Here is a 23,095-nt window from a genome sequence, read left to right as displayed (position 1 = left end):
ACACGCAGAGCCAAACAATGATTTCTCACCATAAGGGTTCTTAATGTATAAATGTCAAAAACAGCCACTTCAAAACCCCTCGAAAAGTTGAAAAGCAATCAAGAGTTAAGATTTCCTGCAAACTATAATCCATTCTGCAGACAGAGAAACATTATCACTAATGCTGATATGAATGTTGAGATGTCGATACAATCAGTAATCTGTAACTCACAAGGCCTATTGTTGGTTAAACTCCTCTAATCATGCTCTGATTATCCACCAGGACTCCCCTTGCCTCCCATCTACAAAGCCATGTAGCTGAGCGGAAGCTGATGTGTGCCCGTAGTCTTTCAGGACACAGGGGAGCTAGTAGAGAACGAGTTCCCATGACGGTTGTGGAAAGAATCCGTCCAAGTACAGAGCCCGTATTACTGAATGACGTCCCAGTTACCTAGTCACACAAGAGGGCACACAGAGGTGGCGTACTCTCATGGGTGGCCACAGAGTACGTATGTTTTGTCTGGTCCACATTTTACTTATACAAATGAATTGTCCGCATTTAAAAATTAGGAGATTCCACTCAGAAGCCGGATTTCTGGCCTCTCCTAAAATATTGGAATTTCTGGCCACAGTTGGCCAACATGTGGCAACAACTGGCTACCCTTGAGTTGTCGCCCTTTATGGATGGAGCATGGCGCCCATCGTGCCGTGGTCACTCCCTGCCCTGCCTGGCTCATTAATGATCCCAGCCTGGCCCCTGGAAGCATCTCCAATCACGGCAGAGGCTACACTTACAGTTTTCCGTGTCCACAATGCCTAGGGCCTGGTACAAGGTGGGTGCCCAGTATGTACACTTGCTGAATGAAGGACTGAACCAACGCATCAATCCATTATTTAAAAGCGGTATGCAGGGGCGCCTGTGTGACTCAGTGGGTTAAAGCCTCTGCCTTTGGCTCAGGTCATGATCCCAGGGTCCTGGGATCGAACCCCGCATCAGGCTCTGGGATCGAACCCCGCATCAGGCTCTCTGCTTAGCACGGAGCCTGCTTCCTTTCCTCTCTCTCTGCCTGCTTCTCTGCCTACTTGTGATCTCTCTCTGTCAAATAAATAAATAAAATCTTTTTTAAAATTAAAAAAAAAACACTTATTGGAAAAAAAAAAAGCAATACGCGAGGTGCCTGGGTGCCACAGGAGCTTAAGTGTCCAACTCTTGGTTTTGGCTCAGGTCATGATCTTGGGGTCATAAGATCGAGCCCCCTGTCAGGCGCTGGGCTTAGCACAGAGTCTGCTTAAGACTCTCATTCTCCCTCTGGCCTTCCCCTCCATGAGTGCGCTCTCTCTCAAACAAATAAATAAGTCTTGGGGAAAAAAAAAAAAACCAAAGAATACACAAAGAAGGACAGAAGTTCTTTTTCTAGAAGGACCACTGAGGCATGTTTAACATTTATACCTTTGATTATTCATATATTTGCCATAATTCAACACAGGAATGAGACTAAGTCTGTAGCATGAAAAAACGATTCTTGACAGGGAGTTGAAACAAAGTGCTTTGCTCTTGCAAAGATTAAAAAAAGAAATTCTGAAGGCCTATACTTGGTGAGCTGATAGTAAAGGGGTCAGCAGACCCTGAATGACTACACAGTTAAACAGATCTGACTTTTCTTAATGGATCATTTGTGGGACTGGTGACAATTAGGGATAATTGTACTTTTTCAGAAGAATTTGGGCATTTGCACAAAAGATTTTGTAGAAATAGATATAAATGGGTCCTGAAATAGGAATGCAGGTGCAAAATCACCAATAAATTCTGAGTTTACCCGCATGCAAATGTGTATGAAAGTGAATACTTTTGCCTCAGCCAGTGTTGGGATGAGTTTTACATACAGTCTCATTAACATCTCAAAGCCTTTCATTATGAAAAAGCCTTAAAACTAGAGATCTAAAGCCAATATTCTGTGGGGACACTAACAGGTTCACCTCAAAAACATCAATCACAGAAACAAAAAGCAAAAACAAAACCAGACCAGATCCTAAGATTCATTGATCCTCAAATTTAAAATAGAATAATAAGGTATGTTTTGAAAGCAACATCCTTTTGGAAATCTGTAGAGACAGTTTCATGCAGCTTTCATTTTCACTGCATTTGGGACTTCATTAATATTATTTAGGTACTTTTTATAAACAGTATCTGGTAGGCTGAAATCCACTTTCACAATAGGATTTATGAATTCCTTTAAGTTTTTGGAATACGCTGGAAGATGGCTCTTGTTGCATGAACCATGGAAAATTCTAGGGCTTCTCAAATAATACCCTTTAGCAGAGGATGGGCTTGAAATCCTGGGGGGAGGAGCTGGGACACAAAGTTTGTTTCAAGCACAAAGATTCTTTGATACTTTTACCCTCCTACTGTTGTGAGTCCTTCCTTCACCTCCCAATAGATCTGTGCTCCTGTTAATATGTTTTCTTCCCGTATCACCAATAAATTTGATGCTCCAAGAACACACCTATTTTGGTCTTCAGTTCCTTCAAACAGTCTGAGACCATAGCCCTACAACATGTTTTGCTTCTTCATCTATAAACGTAATAATCATATTACTTTTAGGACTACTGTGGAACTAAATGAAATAACCTACGTGACGTGTTTAGTACCATACACTAAAAAAATGCTAACCTCAAATATTCATAAAGTGAGATACGTTCATCTAGAATATGCTTCCTTTTTTTTCTTTTTTTTGCAATTACTAATATTGGATCCCACAGCCTACAGACACTGAATTAATTACAACAATTCACTTAACAGATATTATGAAGTACCCACAGTCTTCTCAGCACTAAGTCAGGCGCCATGACGGACAGAGGGGCTTATGTTATAACTGAGGAAATAAGGTTTGTAACATGGGCAGCAAATAGAAAATGTGGAAAGTACTCCGGAGACCATAGATGAGCCATCTCAAGACAGTTCAGTTCTTAGTGGAGGGAAATCCAGTGGTTCCCTCTGCCTGTGGAGACACACCTGTGTCACCTGAGAGACGCTGCTGAGGTCCGTTGGCTCCATTTTCTGGCGGTCATGTGAGGAGGCTGGACTGACCCCTTCACTAGTGAGTGCTTTTCCCTTTTCGTACACATACTGGGTCAGGCACTGTGCTAAGTGCCTGGCATATATTTTCCCCTTTTATCTTTACAGTAACTATTTGAGATGATACTATTCTTATTCCGCCTCTTCTGAGAAGTAAGCGTGGATGCTGAGGAGCTTAACAAAATGGCTCGAAGGCACACAGCCAGTCAACAGATGGAATCTGGATTGGAACTCAGTCTTGCTTATCCCCAGTGCAAGCAAGATGGCTTCCCCGGGGCTCTGGGCAGTTCTCAAACTAGGAGCCTTGGCACCAGTGACCGAATGAAGTTAGACAAACCCTACCAACCAATCTCATGCTTTTAGCTACGCTGAGAACTCCGTGTGTGTGCAGGTCCCAGAGTTTGCTGTTTGCCGTCAAACCCGGTTTGTGATATGCAAGTGCACAGTAAATGTTTATTAATTGAGTGAATTTTAAAAACGGGGAAGCTCTCCAGAGATGCTCCAAATCCCACAGGTCTCGGATCCTAATATTATTCTCTCAAGAAGATAGAATGAGGGGCGCCTGGGTGGCCCAGTGGGTTAAAGCCTCTGCCTCTGGCTCAGGTCATGCTCTCGGGTCCTGGGATCGAGCCCCGAATTGGGCTCTCTGCTCAGCCGGGAGCTTGCTTCCTCCTCTCTCTGCCTGCCTCCCTGCCTACTTGTGATCCCTGTCAAATAAATAAATAAAATCTTAAAAAAAAAAAGAAGAAGAAGATAGAATGAGCACGTGATATCTGAGGTCTACTGTTAACCTCTCAGGAGGGGATGTGCTAGGAACTTTGTATTTTGGAGCTAGAGATCCTTTTGTGTCTGTGTTGGCTGCTCACATTGTTATCAATGGGACATGAAACTAACAAGAAAGAATAAGCTATCCCTAAGAAATAGGGAAAATCCTCGATCATGTGGAAAGAAATCAACAAACTTCATAAGAATAAAATAATATTTACTTTATAAAATAAAAACATTTTATAAAATAAAATAATTTCACATTCAAAGGGATTGTGTAACTGCCTAAATATTCCACAGCTGAACCCTGGATCACATTTCGTTTTATTTCATAAAAACTTGCTGTTATTTGAAATTCTCAGACGTTGCTTAAAATCATTTTTTAAAAATTGTGTAACAAAAATACCAAACGTTACTTTTCACAAAGTGACTACTGAATTACGACCAAGGGCCAGACAAGAAAAATAGAAAAAGAATGAAAAATTTGGTCAGATCCTTCATTCTGGTAAAAAGAAAGGCACCACGGTTGAAAGGGAAAGAATTAGGTTCTTGGGGAGCAGAGTCACTCATCCAGTTAGTGAGGAAAAATCTGGGTAAGGATAAAGAATTTAAAATGCACAGGAGAGGGGTGCCTGGGTGGCTCAGTGGGTTAAAGCCTCTGCCTTAGGCTCAGGTCATGATCTCAGGGTCCTGGGATTGAGCCCCGCAACGGGCTCTCTGCTCAGCGGGGAGCCTGCTTCCCCCTCTCCTCTCTGCCTGCCTCTGCCTACCTGTGATCTCTGTGAGTCAAATAAATAAACAAAATCTTTTTAAAAAATTAAAAAAAAAATGTGCAGGAGATAAGAATTGTAAGACTAGATCCCAGGTGAAAAATGTGGTTTTAGGGTTCTCATCAATGACACGGGACTGCATTTGATCCTAAGAGAGGACTTAGCAGCCCCACCTGTGGCTTGCTATTGCCGCTGACAAAGCAATCTGGTCTCACAATGTCGCACCCATGAACCCCAGCCTGTTGGCGGGAGTTCAAATCTGTCTTACTAACTGTTGACTAGTTTTACGACCATTGGACAAACTGAGAACTAGAAGTAAGTATAAAGAGAATACAATAAATCCAACCCAGGGTATACGAATATTTTAAGACTGTCTGAGGGTGTTTATTGTTTAAACAGGGTATTTGGGACATTAAATAGTCTCATTTGTGATTTCAACTTAAAACCTGTCATTGATTTTCTTGTGAGGCGTTACGCTGGCAGCGGGCAACAGATATGACTGAGTCTGTAAACAGAACCGGGAGTGTTTTAAGAAAACTTCACTTAGTACATCTCTACATTTGAATTATTAAACTTATACGAGCTGTTTAAAAGCCTGGAACATGTTGCTTTTAGGCTGGTTCGGATGCCAGCATCCGAAGGGCTCAGAAAAAAAGGCAGACGCGTTTAATTTAAAGATGGGAGTCAAAATGTTAAGGGGAATTGAAGTCAAGTTTCAAATGGACAGTTTTCTTAGAGGAATGTGATGTGTTAAACTTGAGGTAGCTGAACCTAAGAAAGAACAAGGGAAACGTATCGTTTTAAGTCACATAGCAAGATACGGAAGTTGCAAAAGCATAAAACTGATGTTTGAAAATTTAATTCTAAATTCAATGTCATTTTAAACCCAATTACCTGTAAGTACCCCTTTATACGCCCCCAATTTTAAGTAACTCAGCCGGACACCTATTCTTTGCTGAGTACCTGCTCTGCTGTGTGCTCCTGGGGCCACACCCACACGAGGTTCCCAAGGTCTCCAGGGGCCACGTGACTTGCCCGAGGTCCCAGAGCTCAGTAGCCAGGATTTCGGTGTGAATTTTAGGACCTTTCTCAGAATCTATATCACTGCCAGCGGACCTAAAGATTGCTTCAGAGTACGAGGCGCCTAACCAAACAACCGTGTGTCTACTTACTGGCTTCTTCTTTAACTTTATCCATTTCTGCCATTAATGAAACTTCTTTGTCAATGATGCTGGGAGGGGGAAAAACAGAAACAAAAGCAAAGAATGCTTAATCAAAGAGAAACTTTTAATAAGCACTGGAAGCACAAGAAAAATTATTTTCATTAAACAAAATACAAAATTACCATAAATATTTCTATGTTATAATGCCAGCAGCACCCTCTGCCTTTCCAAAAATGAGGCAACACGGAAGGGTTGCTCCCAAGTATTTCATAGTGACATCTGCTGATTAAATCATTGTCAGCACATCTTAAAAAAAAAAAAAAAAAAAAGCCTTTTCCAACTTTCAGAATTGTGCTGCTTTGAATTTAAATTTGGCAGTATTTTTGCCCTATGAATTCTGAAGTTCCACGACTATATGAAGAGTATTTGAAAAGCAGGGGTTCAGGGGATCTAGGCCTGTAGTTCTCACATGCCTCTGTGCGTTGCTCCCTCAGATACTGGCTGGTGGGCAGGGACGTGGGCCCATCTCTGATGCAGATGGCCCTAGGACCTGCTTTGAGAAGTAGGGCCTGGATCAGTCCATCTACAGGTTCTATAATACAACTCTACACGTTCTCATTCCCCCAAAGAAGCATTTCAAGTTCAAATTAACTTTTTCCCCCACACTGTATTACTTTTTGGTTAGTTCTTTGCATAAATAATAATCTGTCCAATAGTTCACTTCTCTCCCATCCTGACTCCTAGTTCCCCTCACAACAGAACACAGCATCAGAATCCCCTCATCCAGGTGACTCTTGAACAACACCTTGAACTCTGCAGGTCCTCTTACATGCGCGTTGTTTTGGGTAAACACAATACGATACCACAAGTGTATTCTCCTTATGATTTTTGCAATAACATTTTTGCTTCTCTAGCTTCCTTTACTGTAAGAACATACTGTGTACATATAACGTCTCATACATATAACGTATGAGATGTGTGATGGACTCTTTATGGTATTAGTAAGGCTACTGGTCAGTAAGAGGCTATAAGTTAAGTTTTGGGGGGATCAAAATGGTTATACACAGACTTTAGACTGAGTGGGGGGTGGGCACCCCAACTCTCTCCCCTCCATTGCTCAAGGGTCAGCTGCATATCCTTTCACAGATTTTCATGTATAGAAAAGTATAGATGCGAGGTATTTTTAAATTTTCATTTCAACCATCAATACTTCAATACATATCTCGCAAAGATAACGACTTTGTTGGGACTACAACCATAGTATTACTATGTGTTACATAGTATTACAAAGTATTACACAATATTACTTTATACTACATAGTATTTATATTACATAGTATTACTTTATACTTTTACTACCATAGTATTACATAGAATACTAGAATACCTAAAAACATTAACAATAATTTAATATTATCAGGCATCTACTCAGTGTTCAAATTTCCCTACGTATCTGTTTTTATCTCTCCACACCCTGTTTGCAACTCCTTTGTTGAAGAAAGCAGGTTGTTTGTTCTGTTAAGTTGTCCAAGGTTTTAATTTTGCTGATTTGTACTGCATGGTATTATTTTACCCATTCTTTAAATTTTCCTACGAATATGGTATGAGATATATACATCTGATTAGATTTGCTTATATTTCAGGAAGGGTACCTTATGTTACCTCCTTCCACCAGTAGACATATAACGACCCAACGCAGTTATAAATATTCCTTTTAGAAAAAAACCAAACCTGAATGTATTCAAATTCTTACATCTCATAACAAATTTGTAGGAAATACAAAGGGCGTCTCTATTTTTTTACGATTATCAGCACTCACTGATGATGGTTACCTGGATAAATAGTGTTTTAAAAATGGGGCTATTCAAATTCTACTACTCCTTATTCATTTATTTACCTTGAAGTCTTGCACAAAGAGAAACTTTCCCTTACCAACTATTCGGGTTAACATGTAGTACAGTTTATATAGGTGAGCAGGATTATCCTGGTAGATCCGTTTTCAAAACGACAGCTGGTTCCCAGGCATCCCTCCGAAGAAACCAATGAGATTTTTTTTGCTTGTTTGTACAGTTTGTGAACTCATAATTAAGGTGCTTCAATACACGGCAGTAAGCATCCATAGTTACTACCTTTCTGTTCCAACCGATGTATTTTTCCCCCATCAGGTGTACTTTTAAAACTTAAAGTGTATTTAAAATTTATTTCCTCTTAGGACGAATATTTTGTAATATTCGTCAAGGTAAGATACGTCTATAGGAGTTTTGGGCTCCTTATCCAGACGATAGAACCTGAACACTTGGTGAGTCAGGACTGTGTGCTGAGAAACTCAGCTCGTTCCAACGAGGAAATCCCAAGGGAAAGAACTGACGGGTCCATCAGGATACCCGTAACTTCTTTATTGACATTAAATAGGTATGATGTCAATGTGTTTTAAATAGAGGAAATAAAGAAAGTCTTCATCTCCCCTCTGTCCCCGTGTACTTGGCTCCCTTCCCTGGAGGTCTCCACCAACACCAGCTTCTTCCATTTCTTTCCAGAGACCATCTACTCATAAACCAGCATATGTGTCTTAATCATATGAAATGCTGAGTTAAGTCAAAAGAGGCTTGTGTGCCTGTGATTATGAGGTATATTTAGCTCCTCTATCAAGTTCACACATGTAGCCAAGATGGGCCAGGCAATTTTTTGTGTTTGTGTTTTTGTGTTTGTGTCTCACCCGGAGAGGGCAGTTCCACGTTTGCTTAGGAAAAGGAGGCCAACGGATGAGCTGTTAGAGAGACAAGGTGAGGACCTAGAAATCTGGAGTCAGGAGCCCCAGTCACAACGATACGACTCAGCTTCTCTGCCTGGGAACACGTTTTGAATTGGTATCCCCGACAGAAAGAGGCAAAAGAGGAGGGGAGAAGAGTCAGCAAGAAGGGTGGGGACGGTGCGGGGTCAAGAGCCAAAGAGAGACCTCAGCGGTGGTGGTGGTGGGGGGCGGGGGTGGCGCACAGGAACTTCCAGGAGCCACAAGGCCGAAGGTGTACACGGCCAGCAGTGTGATGTGAGCCTTCCGGACCGTCACTGTGCGGGGCGCAGATGGTCTGAGCGTGAGCAGGTGCGCACACAGACACCGAGCAGGGGGCTGCCTTCCACGTTTGGGTCAGTAGGAGGCTGAACAGATGCAAGGCGACTGAGCGCGAGAATATCCGGCCCACCTTCCCCCCTGGATTGGACACAAATCTCAGGGAGGGATGTGAATTCCACTGGACACCAATAGGAGTGCCAAGAACTAGGGGGCGGGGATCCTGCGGCGGAATCGTGCGAGCCGGCAGCTCCCCTGTGCACCTGCGAGCCACAGCGAGCACGGGAAATGCGGAGACTTAGAGAACATTCCACAAGCACTCACTGAGTGCCTGCCCCGTGCCGGCAAGGGTGATGGGGCAGAGCAATGCAGCTGGGGAGAAGGCACCCTACCATCCCCGTGGAGCCCACTGGCTTTTTGGGAAAGGGGAGAGGAAGGTGAGAGGACCTGCCGGACTTACTGGAGAAAAAGCGGAAAACCAGCTGGAAAGGGAAGAAAATGGTGATGGTAAGAAGAAATACCTCCATACCCCCACCCCCCAAAAACCAATCCATAGGCTTCTAATTAGAGTCGCTGGGATCCGAGAGCATGCAAGGAATGAACCAAAGGAAAATTCATGCCCAGGATACAGGAGTGGGTGTGCTCAGGCTTCCTTAGGGTGAGTGCCAGGGCAGCCTGGCTGGTCCTCCGACCCACCCAGCTCCCAAACAAGGCCCGGAGCCTGGAGGCTGGGAGCCCTGCCGCCTGGGTGTGTGTTGGGAGGGGAGAATGGAGGAGGAAGGGGCCTTTGCTAATTTCTTTGCCAGCTGCAAGATCGGGGTAAATTCTTGTTGATTAAGTTTGCTCACATAATTATGTGCCCAGAGAGTTTAACAAGATGGACATCAGGGGTATAAGACCTATCCTCAGGCCCAACACATCCTCAACAAAGCTAGATATTGACACAGTGGTTAGTTCGGACCTTCCGGGCCAGCAACAGGAGGGATGAAGGTTTTCACAGTAAACTGTTAATCTGCTTAATGCCCACTTGAGGATGTGAAGGAGTCTGTGAAGCTGGCATCAAACCGTGCTTCCATTCCTTTGGGTATTTCAACAAAAGACTGTCCTCAAGCGTCTTAGTAATTCAAGCACCGCTATGTGCGACTACTTTCAAAACTCATGTGCACGAAGGCAAGCCAGGGATCCCTGCTGAATCCGGACCCTGCGCAGAACCCACGAACGGAACGCAGACCAGGGTTCGGGGCCAGCGGAAGCAGCGCCCTCCGATCCTCCCTCCAGAATCTCAGTAAGCTACGCCTGAGGGTCTGTTTGGGCTTCACTTTAAAGGCGGCAGGACTGTGGAAGGGAAGGACATCATGGGAAGTAGACAGGGAGGATAGAGAGGCGGTAGTAGGAAAGGCCAGTAGTGAAGGTCGGACAGCAAGGAGCCAGACCAAAGGAGGGAAAGAGGAAAGGCTGCGTCCAACACCTTCCAGGGCCTGGTGTCATAGCCAGCTCCATGAGCACGTGCCTCAGCGCCATGTGTGAGCCCTGCTGGATCTCCTCAGGGGTCCTGGGCCAGATACACACGAGGGCGCCTCATGAAACACTCTGCAGGCTGGCAAGGACGGAGCGTGTTGGGCAAAGCCCTGGGACGGGGTCAGCAGATACAGAGGCCCGGAGGGACGGTCTTGAGAGGAATGACATCAGAGATTTGAAAAGTTACAGAGAAATCACAGGCAGTGTCACAGACCACATTCCTACCAAGGAGCAGAAAGGTCACGTGTTTGCTTTTTAGGTACACCTTGTGCAGACAGATGTTAGCCCTGAGTTGCTTCAGAATGAGAGCTGATCATAACTAACACAACCTGAGTGCCTACTGTGTGCTAGGCACCAGCTTCATGAAACCCTGCAAGGTCTCTGCTCTGCTCTCTCCTCACCACAGGGCCTTGGCACATGCCCTTCCTGCTGCTGGAAGACAACTCTCCTCCCCAACCCTGCTGTTCTTTATTTCATTAACTGTGAGTCTTCGTTCAGGTCTCCACTAAGTCATCACTTTTTCAGGGAGAAACTCTGAGTTTTAAAAACTTGTGTTCAACTTTATGGTCTTAGACTGTTACGGGCTGCTCAGCAAGAAACTGCTCAGTAGTAACAATAGCCGAATTATGGAAAGAGCTAAAATGTCCATCAACTGATGAAAGGAAGACGTGGTGTGTGTGTGTGTGTGTGTGTGTACACACGCACACACATAAAATATTATCCAGCCATAAAAAGAATGAAATCTTACCATTTGCAACAACATGGATGGAGCTAGAGAGTATAATGCAAAGAAAAATAAGTCAGGAAGAGAAACACAAGAAACATATGATTTCACTTATATGTGCAATTTAAGAAACAAAACAGATGACCATAGGGGAAGAGGGAAAAAAAAAAAAAGAGAGAGAGAGAGAGGGAAACAAACTATGAGAGATTCTTAACCCTAGAGAACAAACTGAGGGTTGCTGGAGGGGAGATGGGCAGGGGATGGGCTAAATGGGTGACGGGCCCTTGGGATGAGCACTGGGTGTCGTAGGTAAGTGATGAAATTCTACTGCTGAAACTAACATGACACTATGTATCAACTAACTGGAATTTAAATAAAAACTTGAAGAAACTGCCCAACAGTGAAGAGCAGGGGAGACAACGTATTTATTTTTCTGTGGGATAACAATAATGAAACTTATTAATTGTTATACTGTAGCGCTTGCATATAAATCACGTTTAAGCAAAAATTTATATCATTTTTGCCACTGATGGAATCTAATCATTTGAGACCTAAGCTTATGAATAAAAGTGCAATGATAATCACCGAACCACACAGGGTTTGGCTCAGAATCAAAACAGATAGTTGATGTTTCTGTATGCAAATTAGGATGGTAATAAATTATTGAAATTTGTGCTTTCCCTCACTGATCATCTGTAATTCCTGCTTTTGAACATTTTTGCTTTGAAATAGTAATCCTCTGTACTTGACAGAAATACAGAACTCTTTACCTTTCACTGACCACTATAAGTTCTCTTTTTTAGAATTCACAGTTATTTATTTGCTTATCTGAAAGAGAGAAAGAGAGAGAGAGAGAGATCATGCTCAGGGCAGGGGTAGGGACAGAGGGAGAGGGAGAAGGACAAGCCGACTTCCTGCTGAGCACGCAGGGTTCTATCTCAGGACTCTGAGATCCAGACCTGAGCCGAAATCAAGAGTCTGATGTTCATTCAGGTAACTGAGCCACCAAGGCACCCTCCGCTAGACATTCTTTAAATGGTTGGATCAAGTCCTCCGGAGGGCACCAGACTCAAGCCACATCGACCACGTTCTCTATCAGCTGAGCTCACATAAAACCTATGCTGACCTCACATGTTTCAGATGTGCCCTTTATCCTTCCCAAAACACATCTTCTCGTTTTATCTAAACTGTCTGGATAGTAAAATTTTATTCTATTGCCATAAAAAAGCTTTTATTATTAAAGCAATAAGGTGTAAGGAGGAGATTACCATGGCAAAGCCCTTACGGTTTATTGTACAGTTAATCACAGAGATAAAGTGTCATTTTATAAAAATGTTTCTACTGTCTTGCTTCTTTTCTACAGAGGAGTTATAATAACAATAATAAAAAGAATCAGAAAGGCACTTTCGCAGGAAGAGATTTATCATTTTCTGCTCTTGAAAGATTTTTCCTTAACCTGGAGACGAAGACACTGAGGGACAAATCTGCTTCCTTTGGAAGCAGGGGTGAGCCCCATCGAGTCCGGTGTCCTTCATAAATAAAGATGCTGGGATAGGGAGCAGCCCCGGGACTGGCAGTGGTGGATAAGCCGGCGAGTGGAACCTGCTCGTGGCTACTGAGGAATGAAAGCAGAATTTCAAAGGGAATTTCAAGAAATCAATCTGCAGCGGCAGCCAGATTCGATGTTAAAAAGAGTTAAAACTAGACCACATTTCATCTCGGTGAGTTTGCCTCAGGGAGGCTGCAGTGAGAGAAATTGCCGGGGACCATCTGATCCCAGACAATCTGGCTTCAGGACTTTCTTGTGGATGAAGAGCTTCTGCTCAGAGCCTCCTGAACTCCTCAGGTGCCAAGCAGGACAAAGCAGGTGGAGTGGCGGGGGCGAGGCCAGCATGTGCTGTCCCCCAGCCCCGCAGAGAGAACGAGAGCATGGGAATGGCTCGGAGAAAGGATGCCCGTGAGCTCGGAGGTGATGCTCCCATCCTTCCGGCCTGTACCGCAGAGCATAAAGCAGGCAAATGAATGGCAAAGCCATGAAGCTAGATTTCCTGTATGAAGACTTTCTCCTTCTTCACTAAGAAAGAGTAAGGTAAAATCATTGGCCCACTGTGGGCTGCGCTCCTGCCCATGGCATCGGGGGAAGGACTGTGAAGGCCCCGAGGAGAGCCAGCTGGGCTCCCGGCAGCCTCAGGGCCCAGTGGCCACCACGCGGGTCTCGAGCTGAGGAGCCCCGGATGATGAAAGAGGCAGCCTGTCTGCCCAGCAGGTGGATGGCGGGATGTTATTAAACATTTAAGGGGTACTATCCTTTTGTATGGGTGCCATTCTAGTCCAACTCCCTGAATATCTGTGGACCCAGGGAATTCATGGGCCCAGGGTAAAACCCATTTCTCAACTGTTGCTATGGTCAACAGAGCTTCTGTCCCGGGCCCAAGAGGCACAGGGGCAGTGGGACCAACAGGTGCTCTCCTTGTCCTTGGGACAGAGGATTGGCAGCTTCACTGCTTCCAACAGGTGCACACGAACGGCACCCATGAGCTCGCGTGCTGCCAGTTCCCCCCTCCTGCTCTGTCTGCTCTGCTCTCTGAAGGGTCGCAGAATTCGCCCCTACCCTCAAATACGGAACTGCGGTGTACGGATCGTTGTGAGCCGCAGGCACTTGAAAAACAGCAACGCAGGCCCAGGCGGTATTTGAACTCCCCTCATCTGCTTCAAGTCAGAGCCTCCAAGGAACTCAATTGTCATAAATCCCCCCCTGGAGGGTTCTGTCAACCCGGTGAGACTGCTGCCTTCTGTCACAGGACGGGAGCCTAGAAGCGGACGCCACACTCAGACACACCGTTACAAGTGATCACGCCTCCCGTCTGTCCTTCTGAGAGTCCTCTCATCTTTTCCAGAATCATTTACTCTCCTCTGAGAGGCCTACACCCATCCCCCACCTTGCCCCCATCCCTGCTGAAACGGCATTTAATTCTGAATTCTGAGCCCCCCAGGGAGCTTCCTGACTTTTCTCTGGGTCTCTCCCATGTATACATGAGGTACACATGTTAATAAACTTTTGTTCATGTTTCTGTTGTTAATCTGTCTTTGACAGTAGTACCCCTTTTTGTAGCGGAGTGGAAGTGAAGGAACTCAACCATCTTCAGAGCTAGAATATGTGACGAGGAGATTTAAACCCTCTTCTAACTCCACGCACCATGCCTCCTAATTATGTGGTTAATAAACCTTGGAAGATGTGACTTTTGTGCGAATATGGCTACAGTCACCGGAAGAACAGTGTAACTGACATATGGAATTTTGTTCTACGGACAGGCACAGTCTGTTACGGGATTTCTTGCTGTCCTAGCTGACAAATTGCCCAAAATGACTCCTTTGTCTCACCCCAAGAGGGTGCAGAGGGACTCCTTCTGTATCAGTGTCATCATCGGAAATAAGTCCCAAGATCCATTCTGAAGTTGTGACCCAGGATATCCCGGTTTAGAAACTATAACGTATTTTATATTTATACTAATATATGGGAACAAATTTGTCTTATTTTCCCAGCAAAAATGGATCATACCATAAATTAAAACACACACACACACATACAGAAAACACATACTCTCCATCTGGGATTGTACAGATAAGAACAATTTGCTTCATTCCTTTTTATATCTCTATTCTATCAGGAAAACTAACCCTATTCAGGAGCCTGCTGCTAAGCCGGTGGGATGGGTAGCCTTCATTTGCTGAAAAGATTCAGAGATCTTTTCAGATTTCAAGCTGAAATCACAATCAGCTTCTTGTCCTCCAGCTCTTGTGGGTCTGCGGTGAAAGGAAAGCTGACCTCCAGCGCCAAGTGTATGACGGACGTAACGTATGGAGGTAATCACACCCGGAGCTCGGTGAGGCTATTAATACAAGGTGCTATTTATGTTGGTTTCCTGGGGACTCTACCCAACCGAAAAGGCCAGTTCTGTACTTTTTGTGTTTATCAACCTGCTCTTCCTTCACTTCGACTCATTCTCTGAATCCTTGCGGCGGCCCGAGGGAACCATCTAATGCACACAAAAACCTTGGGGAGGAGAGAGAATAGGAAAAGAGAAGCTTTCACCTCCAAAGAGGGAGCTACGCCTATTTAGAATGACACATATTCACGAACGAGGCAAGATTTGAAATACAGTGTACCGCGGGGACTCGCCGTAGTCACAAAGTCGCAGGAACCTTGAGTTTCTCCGTGGTTTATGGTATTTACCCTTTTCACAATTCAGAATGGATCCCGGAGCTTATTTCTATTTATTGGACTGGTGCAGAGTGAGGAAAAGGAGTCATTTTGGGCAATCTGTCAGCGAGGACAGCGACAGAAACCATACGTAGGGCTCTCCTGAGGCATAAATATATTTATTAGCCTCCTCTGTCATTGCCTCTTGATATCCTCTGCAGGTGAAGTTCATCTCCATACTGTGAGTTCCTTAAATATGCTGGCAGAGTCTCGACTGTCGGGTGTGGGGAGAAGGTACAGGTTTGTTTGATTTCCGTCGTCTAGCTCTTTGTGCAAGTCACAAGCAGGTGGGCACTTAGAATAGCCATTTAATGAGAAGGAAAGAGGTTAGTCGGAAAGTCTTTGTTAGTGCGGCTTTTGATCAATGGGAGGATTATATTTATTTCCAAAGCAGAAGGACAGGGAGAACTTTTATAAAATTTCACTCTAAAACTATAAAAAAGGACAACTGATTTTGTCTTCATTACACATTTAATCTAAGGAGCTGGCAAAATCTAGCTATCACTGAACATGCTGCTGAACATGCTGCAGGGAACCAGAGTCTGTATGGCATCACGTAGCAACACCAAGTGGCTGCAAAGGTCCTCCACGTCAGCTCTCCCACAGGTAATCCCACTACGAGCAAACCCCATCGAAGGGCCTAGACAAAAGCATCACTCCGTTCATGGACGACACACGCCTCCAGAACTCGTGATATGCACGGCATACGAGGAATGAGCACCATCTCCGCCATGGTTTTAAAATGGAGGGGGCGCCTGGGTGGCTCAGCTGGTTGGGCGCCTGCCTTCCCCTCGGGTCATGATCCCGGAGTCCCGGGATCGAGTCCCGTGTTGGGCTCCCAGCTCCATGGGGAGTCTGCTTCTCCCTCTGACCTTCTCCCCTCTCATGCTCTCTCTCTCTCTAATAAATAAAATCTTTAAAAAAAAAGATTTTTTTTTGTAAACTAATATTTACTTATTATCTGCTCATTATCTGGGCTTATATCAATGTTTCCATTGTGACTGAATTTGAAAAGCAAGTTTGCTTGTTGTCACGGCATCTACTCTGATTCTAGAAACCGCTTCAACTAATCCATATTTTCCTTGTACTCAGCTACCGAGGTGCACACAGCACCACAGTGTCCATGATTCAGCTAACTAGATGGTCACCAAGTTTTGCTCTACCATGACCACACCATAAGCGACAGAGAGACCTGTCTTCCTTCAGCTTAAGTCGCTCAAGGGCCGGCACAGCTGCCGATGTCCCCAGCGTGATGGCAGCTGGACACAGGCCACATGAGCCCAGAAGCAACAAGGACTACTGCCGCCTGGCCAAAGCCAAACAGAAATAGCGACCCTCTAAACAGACGCTCTGTGAAACAACTCTTCTGTATTTTTCTTTACATACCTCATCCTAGCCCTAGCCCTTGTGATATTTGGTTTTACTGTAGAATGAGAAAAAGACAGGTAGAGACGGACCGGCTAATGAGAGTGCTTGCCTAGTGTTAGCAACAACCTCCGGGTCTTCATTTTTCCCTTTTCTCCTCAGGACCGAGTTGAATTCTGCCATGTCAGATAGGCAAAAACCGCCAAGCCCTCAAATTTGCTACACTTCCACATAATTGTCTGTCTGGTCTTGAGGAGACAAAAATGTAATGTAATATAGCCAGAAAGTTTAGGTTTAAAATTTCCTATAGCAACGATCAGAGGACAGTATGGTTACGTTTTGGGGGGTATGGAACTGACTGGAAAGGACAGGTCCTCTCCTGCCTTTCAGGCCGTGGGTTAGGAGGGCCGCTGGGGGAGGGGCAGACAGGACTCAGAAGCGCCGCCAAGTGAGGGATCCCCATCCCCCCTCAAGGAGCTACGGCAGGATACGCAGAAGGACGGTTGGACCCTCTCACTCTCTTACTCCTCTCACGGTCCTCCGGCCGGGCTTTCTCAGGGTTACCGTGGTCCTGGGACAGACAGTGTTTTGTGGTGGGCGGTGGGGGGAGGGCTGTCCTGTGCATTCTAGCACATGCTGGGCTATGCCTCGCTTCTACCTACTAGGTGCCAGCCGTTGTGACAACCAAAAATACTTCCAGACATGGCAACTGTCTCCTGGGGGTGAACAGTGCGCTAGCTGCACGCGTGGCCCTCCCTGTGGAGGGCTCTCCGCGAGGGGCTTTCAGCCACAGCCACACAAAAGACTCACCTGGAATTCTTTAAAAAACCCCCACCTATCCCTGAGCTCCCCTCAGACCAGGAGCGTCCGCCTTTCTGGCGGTGCTACCTCAGCGAAGCTCTAGGGCTTTTAATTTTCGTGGACCACATGGCCTTGGCTATGGAGAGAAGTAAATATTAATTTACAAGGACCGTCCTTCAGTCGATGGTACGTTACTCACAAAGAGAACACATTAAAAAACTACAAGAGCACAGGAAAACCGGTCTTCTAGCATTAAATGGAAAGCCATGTATTCACCAAAAATCAGCTAAAAGTTTGGGGAATGTTGGTGGGGAGATGGGGGACGGGGCTGAGAACCAACCCAGGAGGAAAGAATCCTGCTGTGTGATAAACCTGCTAGGAAAGAAAAATGGTCTCACTTGGACTTGAACGGAAGTCGTTCCGAGCCTTGTATGCTCCGAGATTTGTACCTGAGTTGGGCACCCGAGGAGCAGCCGACTGGGACTGTGGGACACAGGGCTGCCTCACTTGCTCTGAAAGGCCCCGCTGGCAATTTCCCCTTCAGGGGGGCTTCTCAGAAAAAGGACACAATGTTTAAAATGTCACAGGGAGGCTCTCTGGTGGGTGTGGGGTCACCCTCCTGACTACCCTGGTGGTCCGGGCGTGGTTTTGCTGGGCTACCTCCGAAGCTTCCAGGAGAGGTGAGAGGCCCACGTGGGAGTGGGATTTGAGGAATGCTGGGAGAAGACAGGCTTTTCTGCGGCCTCAAATTCTCCCTTGCTTTTGGCTGATGGAGAGGGTCTCAACACTGTTAACATCTGAATTAAATAGGACACTTGGGAAGGAGGACCCACAGCCATCAGCAGGATGAGGTTATCAGTGACACAAGAATGAGTGTCCGTCATTAAGGAGGAAAAAAGGAAAGTGCTATGGGGCTCCAGTGCAAGCTTATCTTGTAGTAGTGAGTGGGGAGCACCTGTCTTTGCTCTGGGGGACGAAACTCCAAGGTGCAAGGAAAGAGGAAAGCAAGGGCTGGCGGCAGGGGGTAGGGGGGTGGGGGTGGGAAGGAGGGGAGGTGGGGGGGCAGGGCAGGGCCTGGAACTCCTGACCTACTCCAAATTCCGCTGAAGTAAGACCTGGCGGCGCTTCAGGAAAAAATAAACATGAGGTATAAGGACGCAGGCTTGGACTGATTTCCCTTTCCTACATGAAAGCAAAGCAGCCTAAAAATATGGTCTCCCCCAGCCTCCATTCTCTATGACCCGTTACCCCATCCCCAGCACAAGCTCTACCCTCTGGCTCATTACCATCTTCCATTTCCTTTAGGAGTGCTTTTAATTAGATGTTAAATTGACAATGGCACCTAGTAATTTTTACAGCTCGATTTTGGAATCCTTCCTCCCCCGGCATATGGCACAGCGATCAAGTACCATTCTCCTTCCTTAATGTTGTTTGAATTTAATGTTTATTGTTCATTTTAAGCCTGCACCATCAGCTTGGACACACACACACACACACACACGTGATGAGAAGCTAGACTCGTTTGCACACAAAGCAATTAAATCTGGCAGCTAGGACTCCAAAGGATGAATATTTTCCAGTTGTGGTAGGGGGCCAATCATATAGAAAGGAAACCAGCTGTTTCATGTTAGTTCCTGATGTGACTTTTCACACAGACACTCATGTTGCAAAATTTATTTTCTGCTAAGACGGCGTGAGAGCATCGTGTCATCTCTGCTGCCCTCTCGGATCCCCAGTTCTTTATGGCAAAGGAGATTGATCCCTGAATGGTCATTTAGTCTTATGTAACTGCGTCCTGGTCGCAGGCCAGCTCTGAGCCACCTCACGGTTTTCCTCAGGAACTGGATTGAACAAAGCGTTCTCCACTGCCAGACAGGGTCAGAAAAGCACTGGGTTCATTCTACCCAGATATGCGCTCGCTGGGGGGCTGGGCGTGTGCAAGCAAGTGCTTTCTCCCCGCCTCCCCAAATCTTCCTTCCGTGCATCCCCGCGGGCTTGTGGAGAACTGGGTCGGGCAGGATCCACCTCCTGAAGCCCGGTAGTCTGCTGAAGGTTTAGAATGTCTTACCTGAGAGTTTCTGTTTATTTCTAAGCTATACACAAAGCCTGTTGAAGGGTCTGGTGAGGCACCGGCTGGCCTGAAGCTAGGAGAGCGGGGTCAGGAGAGCAGTGAGGCCTGTGCACCAGGTAAACGTGTCTCAGGACCATCACTCGTTTGGGAAATCTCCAGAGGACTTGTCCCACTTGGTCCACATCTGGATATGCCTTACAACGTAACCCCGAGGCTCTGATTCTATTCAGTGAGTGGTGCTGCATTCGCAATTTTCTCCAATGCCTGGAGTCCGCCATGCCACCCCCAAGAGGAAAGCTTCATTTCTGAAAATGTGTAAGCTGCCTTCCTCCATTCTGTGCCCTGTTATTTTTTTAGGAGCAGCCCGATCCCTAAAATTCATCGGTTTCTCCCCCTCGGAAGACGAGAGGAAGACTTTATCCAAGTACATCAATCACCATGCTGGCGAGGCTGCAGGCTTGTTTGGAACAGAGAGGTAACGTTTTCTCGTTTGGCAGAAATGCTTGCTGATGGCTGATGAGAAAGAATTCCTTTTGTTTTATTTTCAAGTTGACACAAATGTCCTTATTTGGGGATCATTTTTAGTAAAGGTTAGATTGGAAAACAAGCACATAAAAAATGGTTAATCTATACTTATTCTTCTTCTGTACGGAGGAAAGGTGCCATTCGTTACGGGGTGACTTTTAAACAGTGGTCCTGCTTGGCAGAGCTCACTCAGAGGCGATCCTCTGAGCGACCCATCAGTTTAAAACAGAGTGTGACACACAAGCAGAGAAAAGATACACAACCCGACTTCCCTGGCCCACACTTTCAGCTCTTGAGGAGTGAAATGCTCAAAGAGTCTGTATAAATCTCCAGATGTCTCGTGACCCATGTGGTGTTCATTTTACTAAGGAAATTAAAAAAAAAAAAAAGGACTCCGAGCAGCTGGAGGAGAGAGGTAACTTGAGGTCAGTGCTACACTTTGTCCATTAGTGTGTGAGTCACTCGGAGGGAAGGTATCTTACAGAGGCCCCAGAGGAAGAGTTGACTCTAAAATGCCACACGAGAGAGTGAGACAGAGGGGTGTCCTCTGAGCAGTTGACTAGTCCCTCCAGAGACTAGGAACCTGCGACCCCCACGAGCCAAATCGGGCCCACTGCTTCTCTGCATTTCTCTGGCTTTCGTGCCCGAACAGTAGAGCTGAGTAGTTGCAACAGAGACACGACTGACTCTAAAACTCAAAATATTTACTAGCTGGCATTTTATAGATAAAGGTTGCTGATTCTGGCTCTGGAGAACAGGCCTGGAAGTTGAGTGTGCATATACGTGTGTGTGTGTGTGTGTGTGTGTGTGTGTGTGTATGATTTAAAAATCAGTAATACTGGGGCGCCTGAGTGGCTCAGTGAGTTGAAGTCTCTGCCTTTGGCTCAGGTCATGATCTCAGGTCCTGGGATGGAGCCCCACATTGGACTCTCTGCTCAGCAGGGAGCCTGCTTCCTCCTCTCTCTCTCTCTGCCTGCCTCTCTGCCTGCTTGTGATCTCTCTCTCTGTCAAAGAAATAAACAAAATCTTTAAAAAAAAAATAAAAATCAGCAATATTACTAACACCTTTCATTTACATAGCATCTTTATATTCTCTAAGTACTTTCAAACATATGCCTGCAGTTTACTTTGAACAATTAGTTTAGCGTCTGATCAGGCAGAGAAGAGCTCCGCTAAGGTGAAGATGACATGAGCGGGTGGAGGGGAGAGGGTCCGTCCCTGAATGATCGGTGATGGAGACAGTTTCCTTTCAAGTCTCTGACAGCGTATGTACACTGGGATCTTATACGTAGCAGATGGTTGAAAATTCAAGACTTCTAGATTGTGTCAAGTGTAATCCTTGGTTTTACACAACTCTCTAGTCTGCTGAAAAGCACATCGTGTCAAAGAAAGGACTTGGAAAGAAAGCTATGCAAAACATGGGATCAAATTCTAGAATCATGGAGAGCCAATGAGATACAGAGAACACATGTGAGCCTGGGCACTGTGGATATGTTCTTCTTGTCTTTATATATTTTTCTCTTCAGCACCCTGACTTTCCTTCAGGAAACCACAGCTCTTTAACTCTCAGTCTGTGGGATTCAGGTGGGGCTCGCCCAACCACTAACTCTGTGGTGGGCACATGGCCCTGGCCTGGCTACTGGAGAGACTGTCCCTCTTACCACAGTGACCGATTTAGGGACAGATATGTGACCCAGCCCCGCCAATGCAAATCAGCCCTTGGACTTTTGCTGGAACTGTTGGAGACGAAGCTCTCTCTCAGATCACAGGGACTAAGGATTATGTCAGCTGGGAGCTGCTAGCGGGCCATCTTTGCTACCACATGGAGAGATCATACCTAAGAATCAAGCCAAGAATAAGCAGAGCCAGGAGATTGCAGGAGACGCTGAGAGAGGAAAGGAGCGAGAGATGGAGAAAAGGAGAAGGGGAGGGAGAGAGAAACTGAATTCTCAGAACACAATTTAGGCTTAGAACCAAATTTGCCCAAAGGAATGTTCTGGGTTTTTCATGTACATCAGCCAGTAAACTAGCCTTTGTCGTGAACTAGTGTGACTTGGGTTTCTGTCACATGAAGCTGGAAGAGTCCTGATGGATACACTGAGAACTTTTTCTACGGATAATAACCTTCACCAGTAGTGACTTCATTTCAGTTGTGCATGTAAGCACACATACACAGCTCAAAGAAATGTCTCCCATCAACATCAGTTGCAGAGCAGGGCAGGGGAGGACGCAAACCATACCAGTGAACCATTCCTAAAATCCAGTCCAAGGATGGGATTCCATCACTAAGTTTGCCTAAGATGTTTCTGAGTTTTGTTAAGGGAGTCTTATTTTACAAAGATAAGGCTGGAAAATATTTTTGTCTCAGAAGCATTCATCATATCAGCCTTCCAGGGATTGGTCAAAAATATCATTTGTTGAGGTTGTGTTCTACATCATTCATATACTTTGGGGCCAACTTCAAACTCCAGTGAATTATGTGTATCAGGTTTCTTCTTATTCAAACATTTTCCCTTCTTTTTTTATTCCCAAGATAGAGGCCTCTGCCTACAGGACTTTAAAAAATTTGCCAAGGAGTTGTTCTGTGATGTTTATGTATTAAATAAACAACATTTCCCATCAGATGCTTTTACCTGTAGGAACAGCTCAAGTGCCGTAAGTTTATAGTTTCTAAGTTGAATTACTCACCAGTTGTGTAATTCAGCAAAGGCAGCTTTGATCTTCTTCACCGAACTATCCACTTCCTCCTTGATCATGACACGATATCTCGTTAGAGACACAGTGCAGCGCTGCAAATCCTTCACTGATTTCTCAATGTTTGGGCCTAAAAGTAATGTCATGGAAAAAATGTTAAATTGAACACTTAATCTTTTTACATCTGAGCTAAACAACGACAACAACAAAAGCAGCGATCTCCCCTACCCCTAATAAAAAGAGAGAGATTTATCTTTTGTTTCTCAATGGGAAAAAAAAAAAAAAGGTTCCGTCAAGAAGAGGTTTGTGTGTTTAT

General features: G+C 45.3%; 1 protein-coding gene across 8 annotated transcripts in view; it reads right to left on the bottom strand.

Annotated features, from left to right (window-relative positions):
- SPATS2L (spermatogenesis associated serine rich 2 like) overlaps positions 1-23,095 on the bottom strand; it is a 162,622-nt gene that overhangs the window by 10,664 nt on the left and 128,863 nt on the right. For all 8 annotated transcript variants that reach the window (XM_044241246.1, XM_044241244.1, XM_044241251.1 and 5 more), the window contains 2 exons: positions 22,774-22,909; positions 5,763-5,821 (listed from right to left, as the gene is read on the bottom strand). In XM_044241246.1, the coding sequence (XP_044097181.1) occupies positions 5,763-5,821; positions 22,774-22,909 (195 nt within the window). The remainder of the gene's footprint in view (positions 1-5,762; positions 5,822-22,773; positions 22,910-23,095) is intronic.

This window comes from Neovison vison, chromosome 3, assembly GCF_020171115.1.
Source record: "Neovison vison isolate M4711 chromosome 3, ASM_NN_V1, whole genome shotgun sequence".
Lineage (NCBI taxonomy): Eukaryota > Metazoa > Chordata > Mammalia > Carnivora > Mustelidae > Neogale > Neogale vison.
This window is presented reverse-complemented; position numbering and strand designations above follow the sequence as displayed.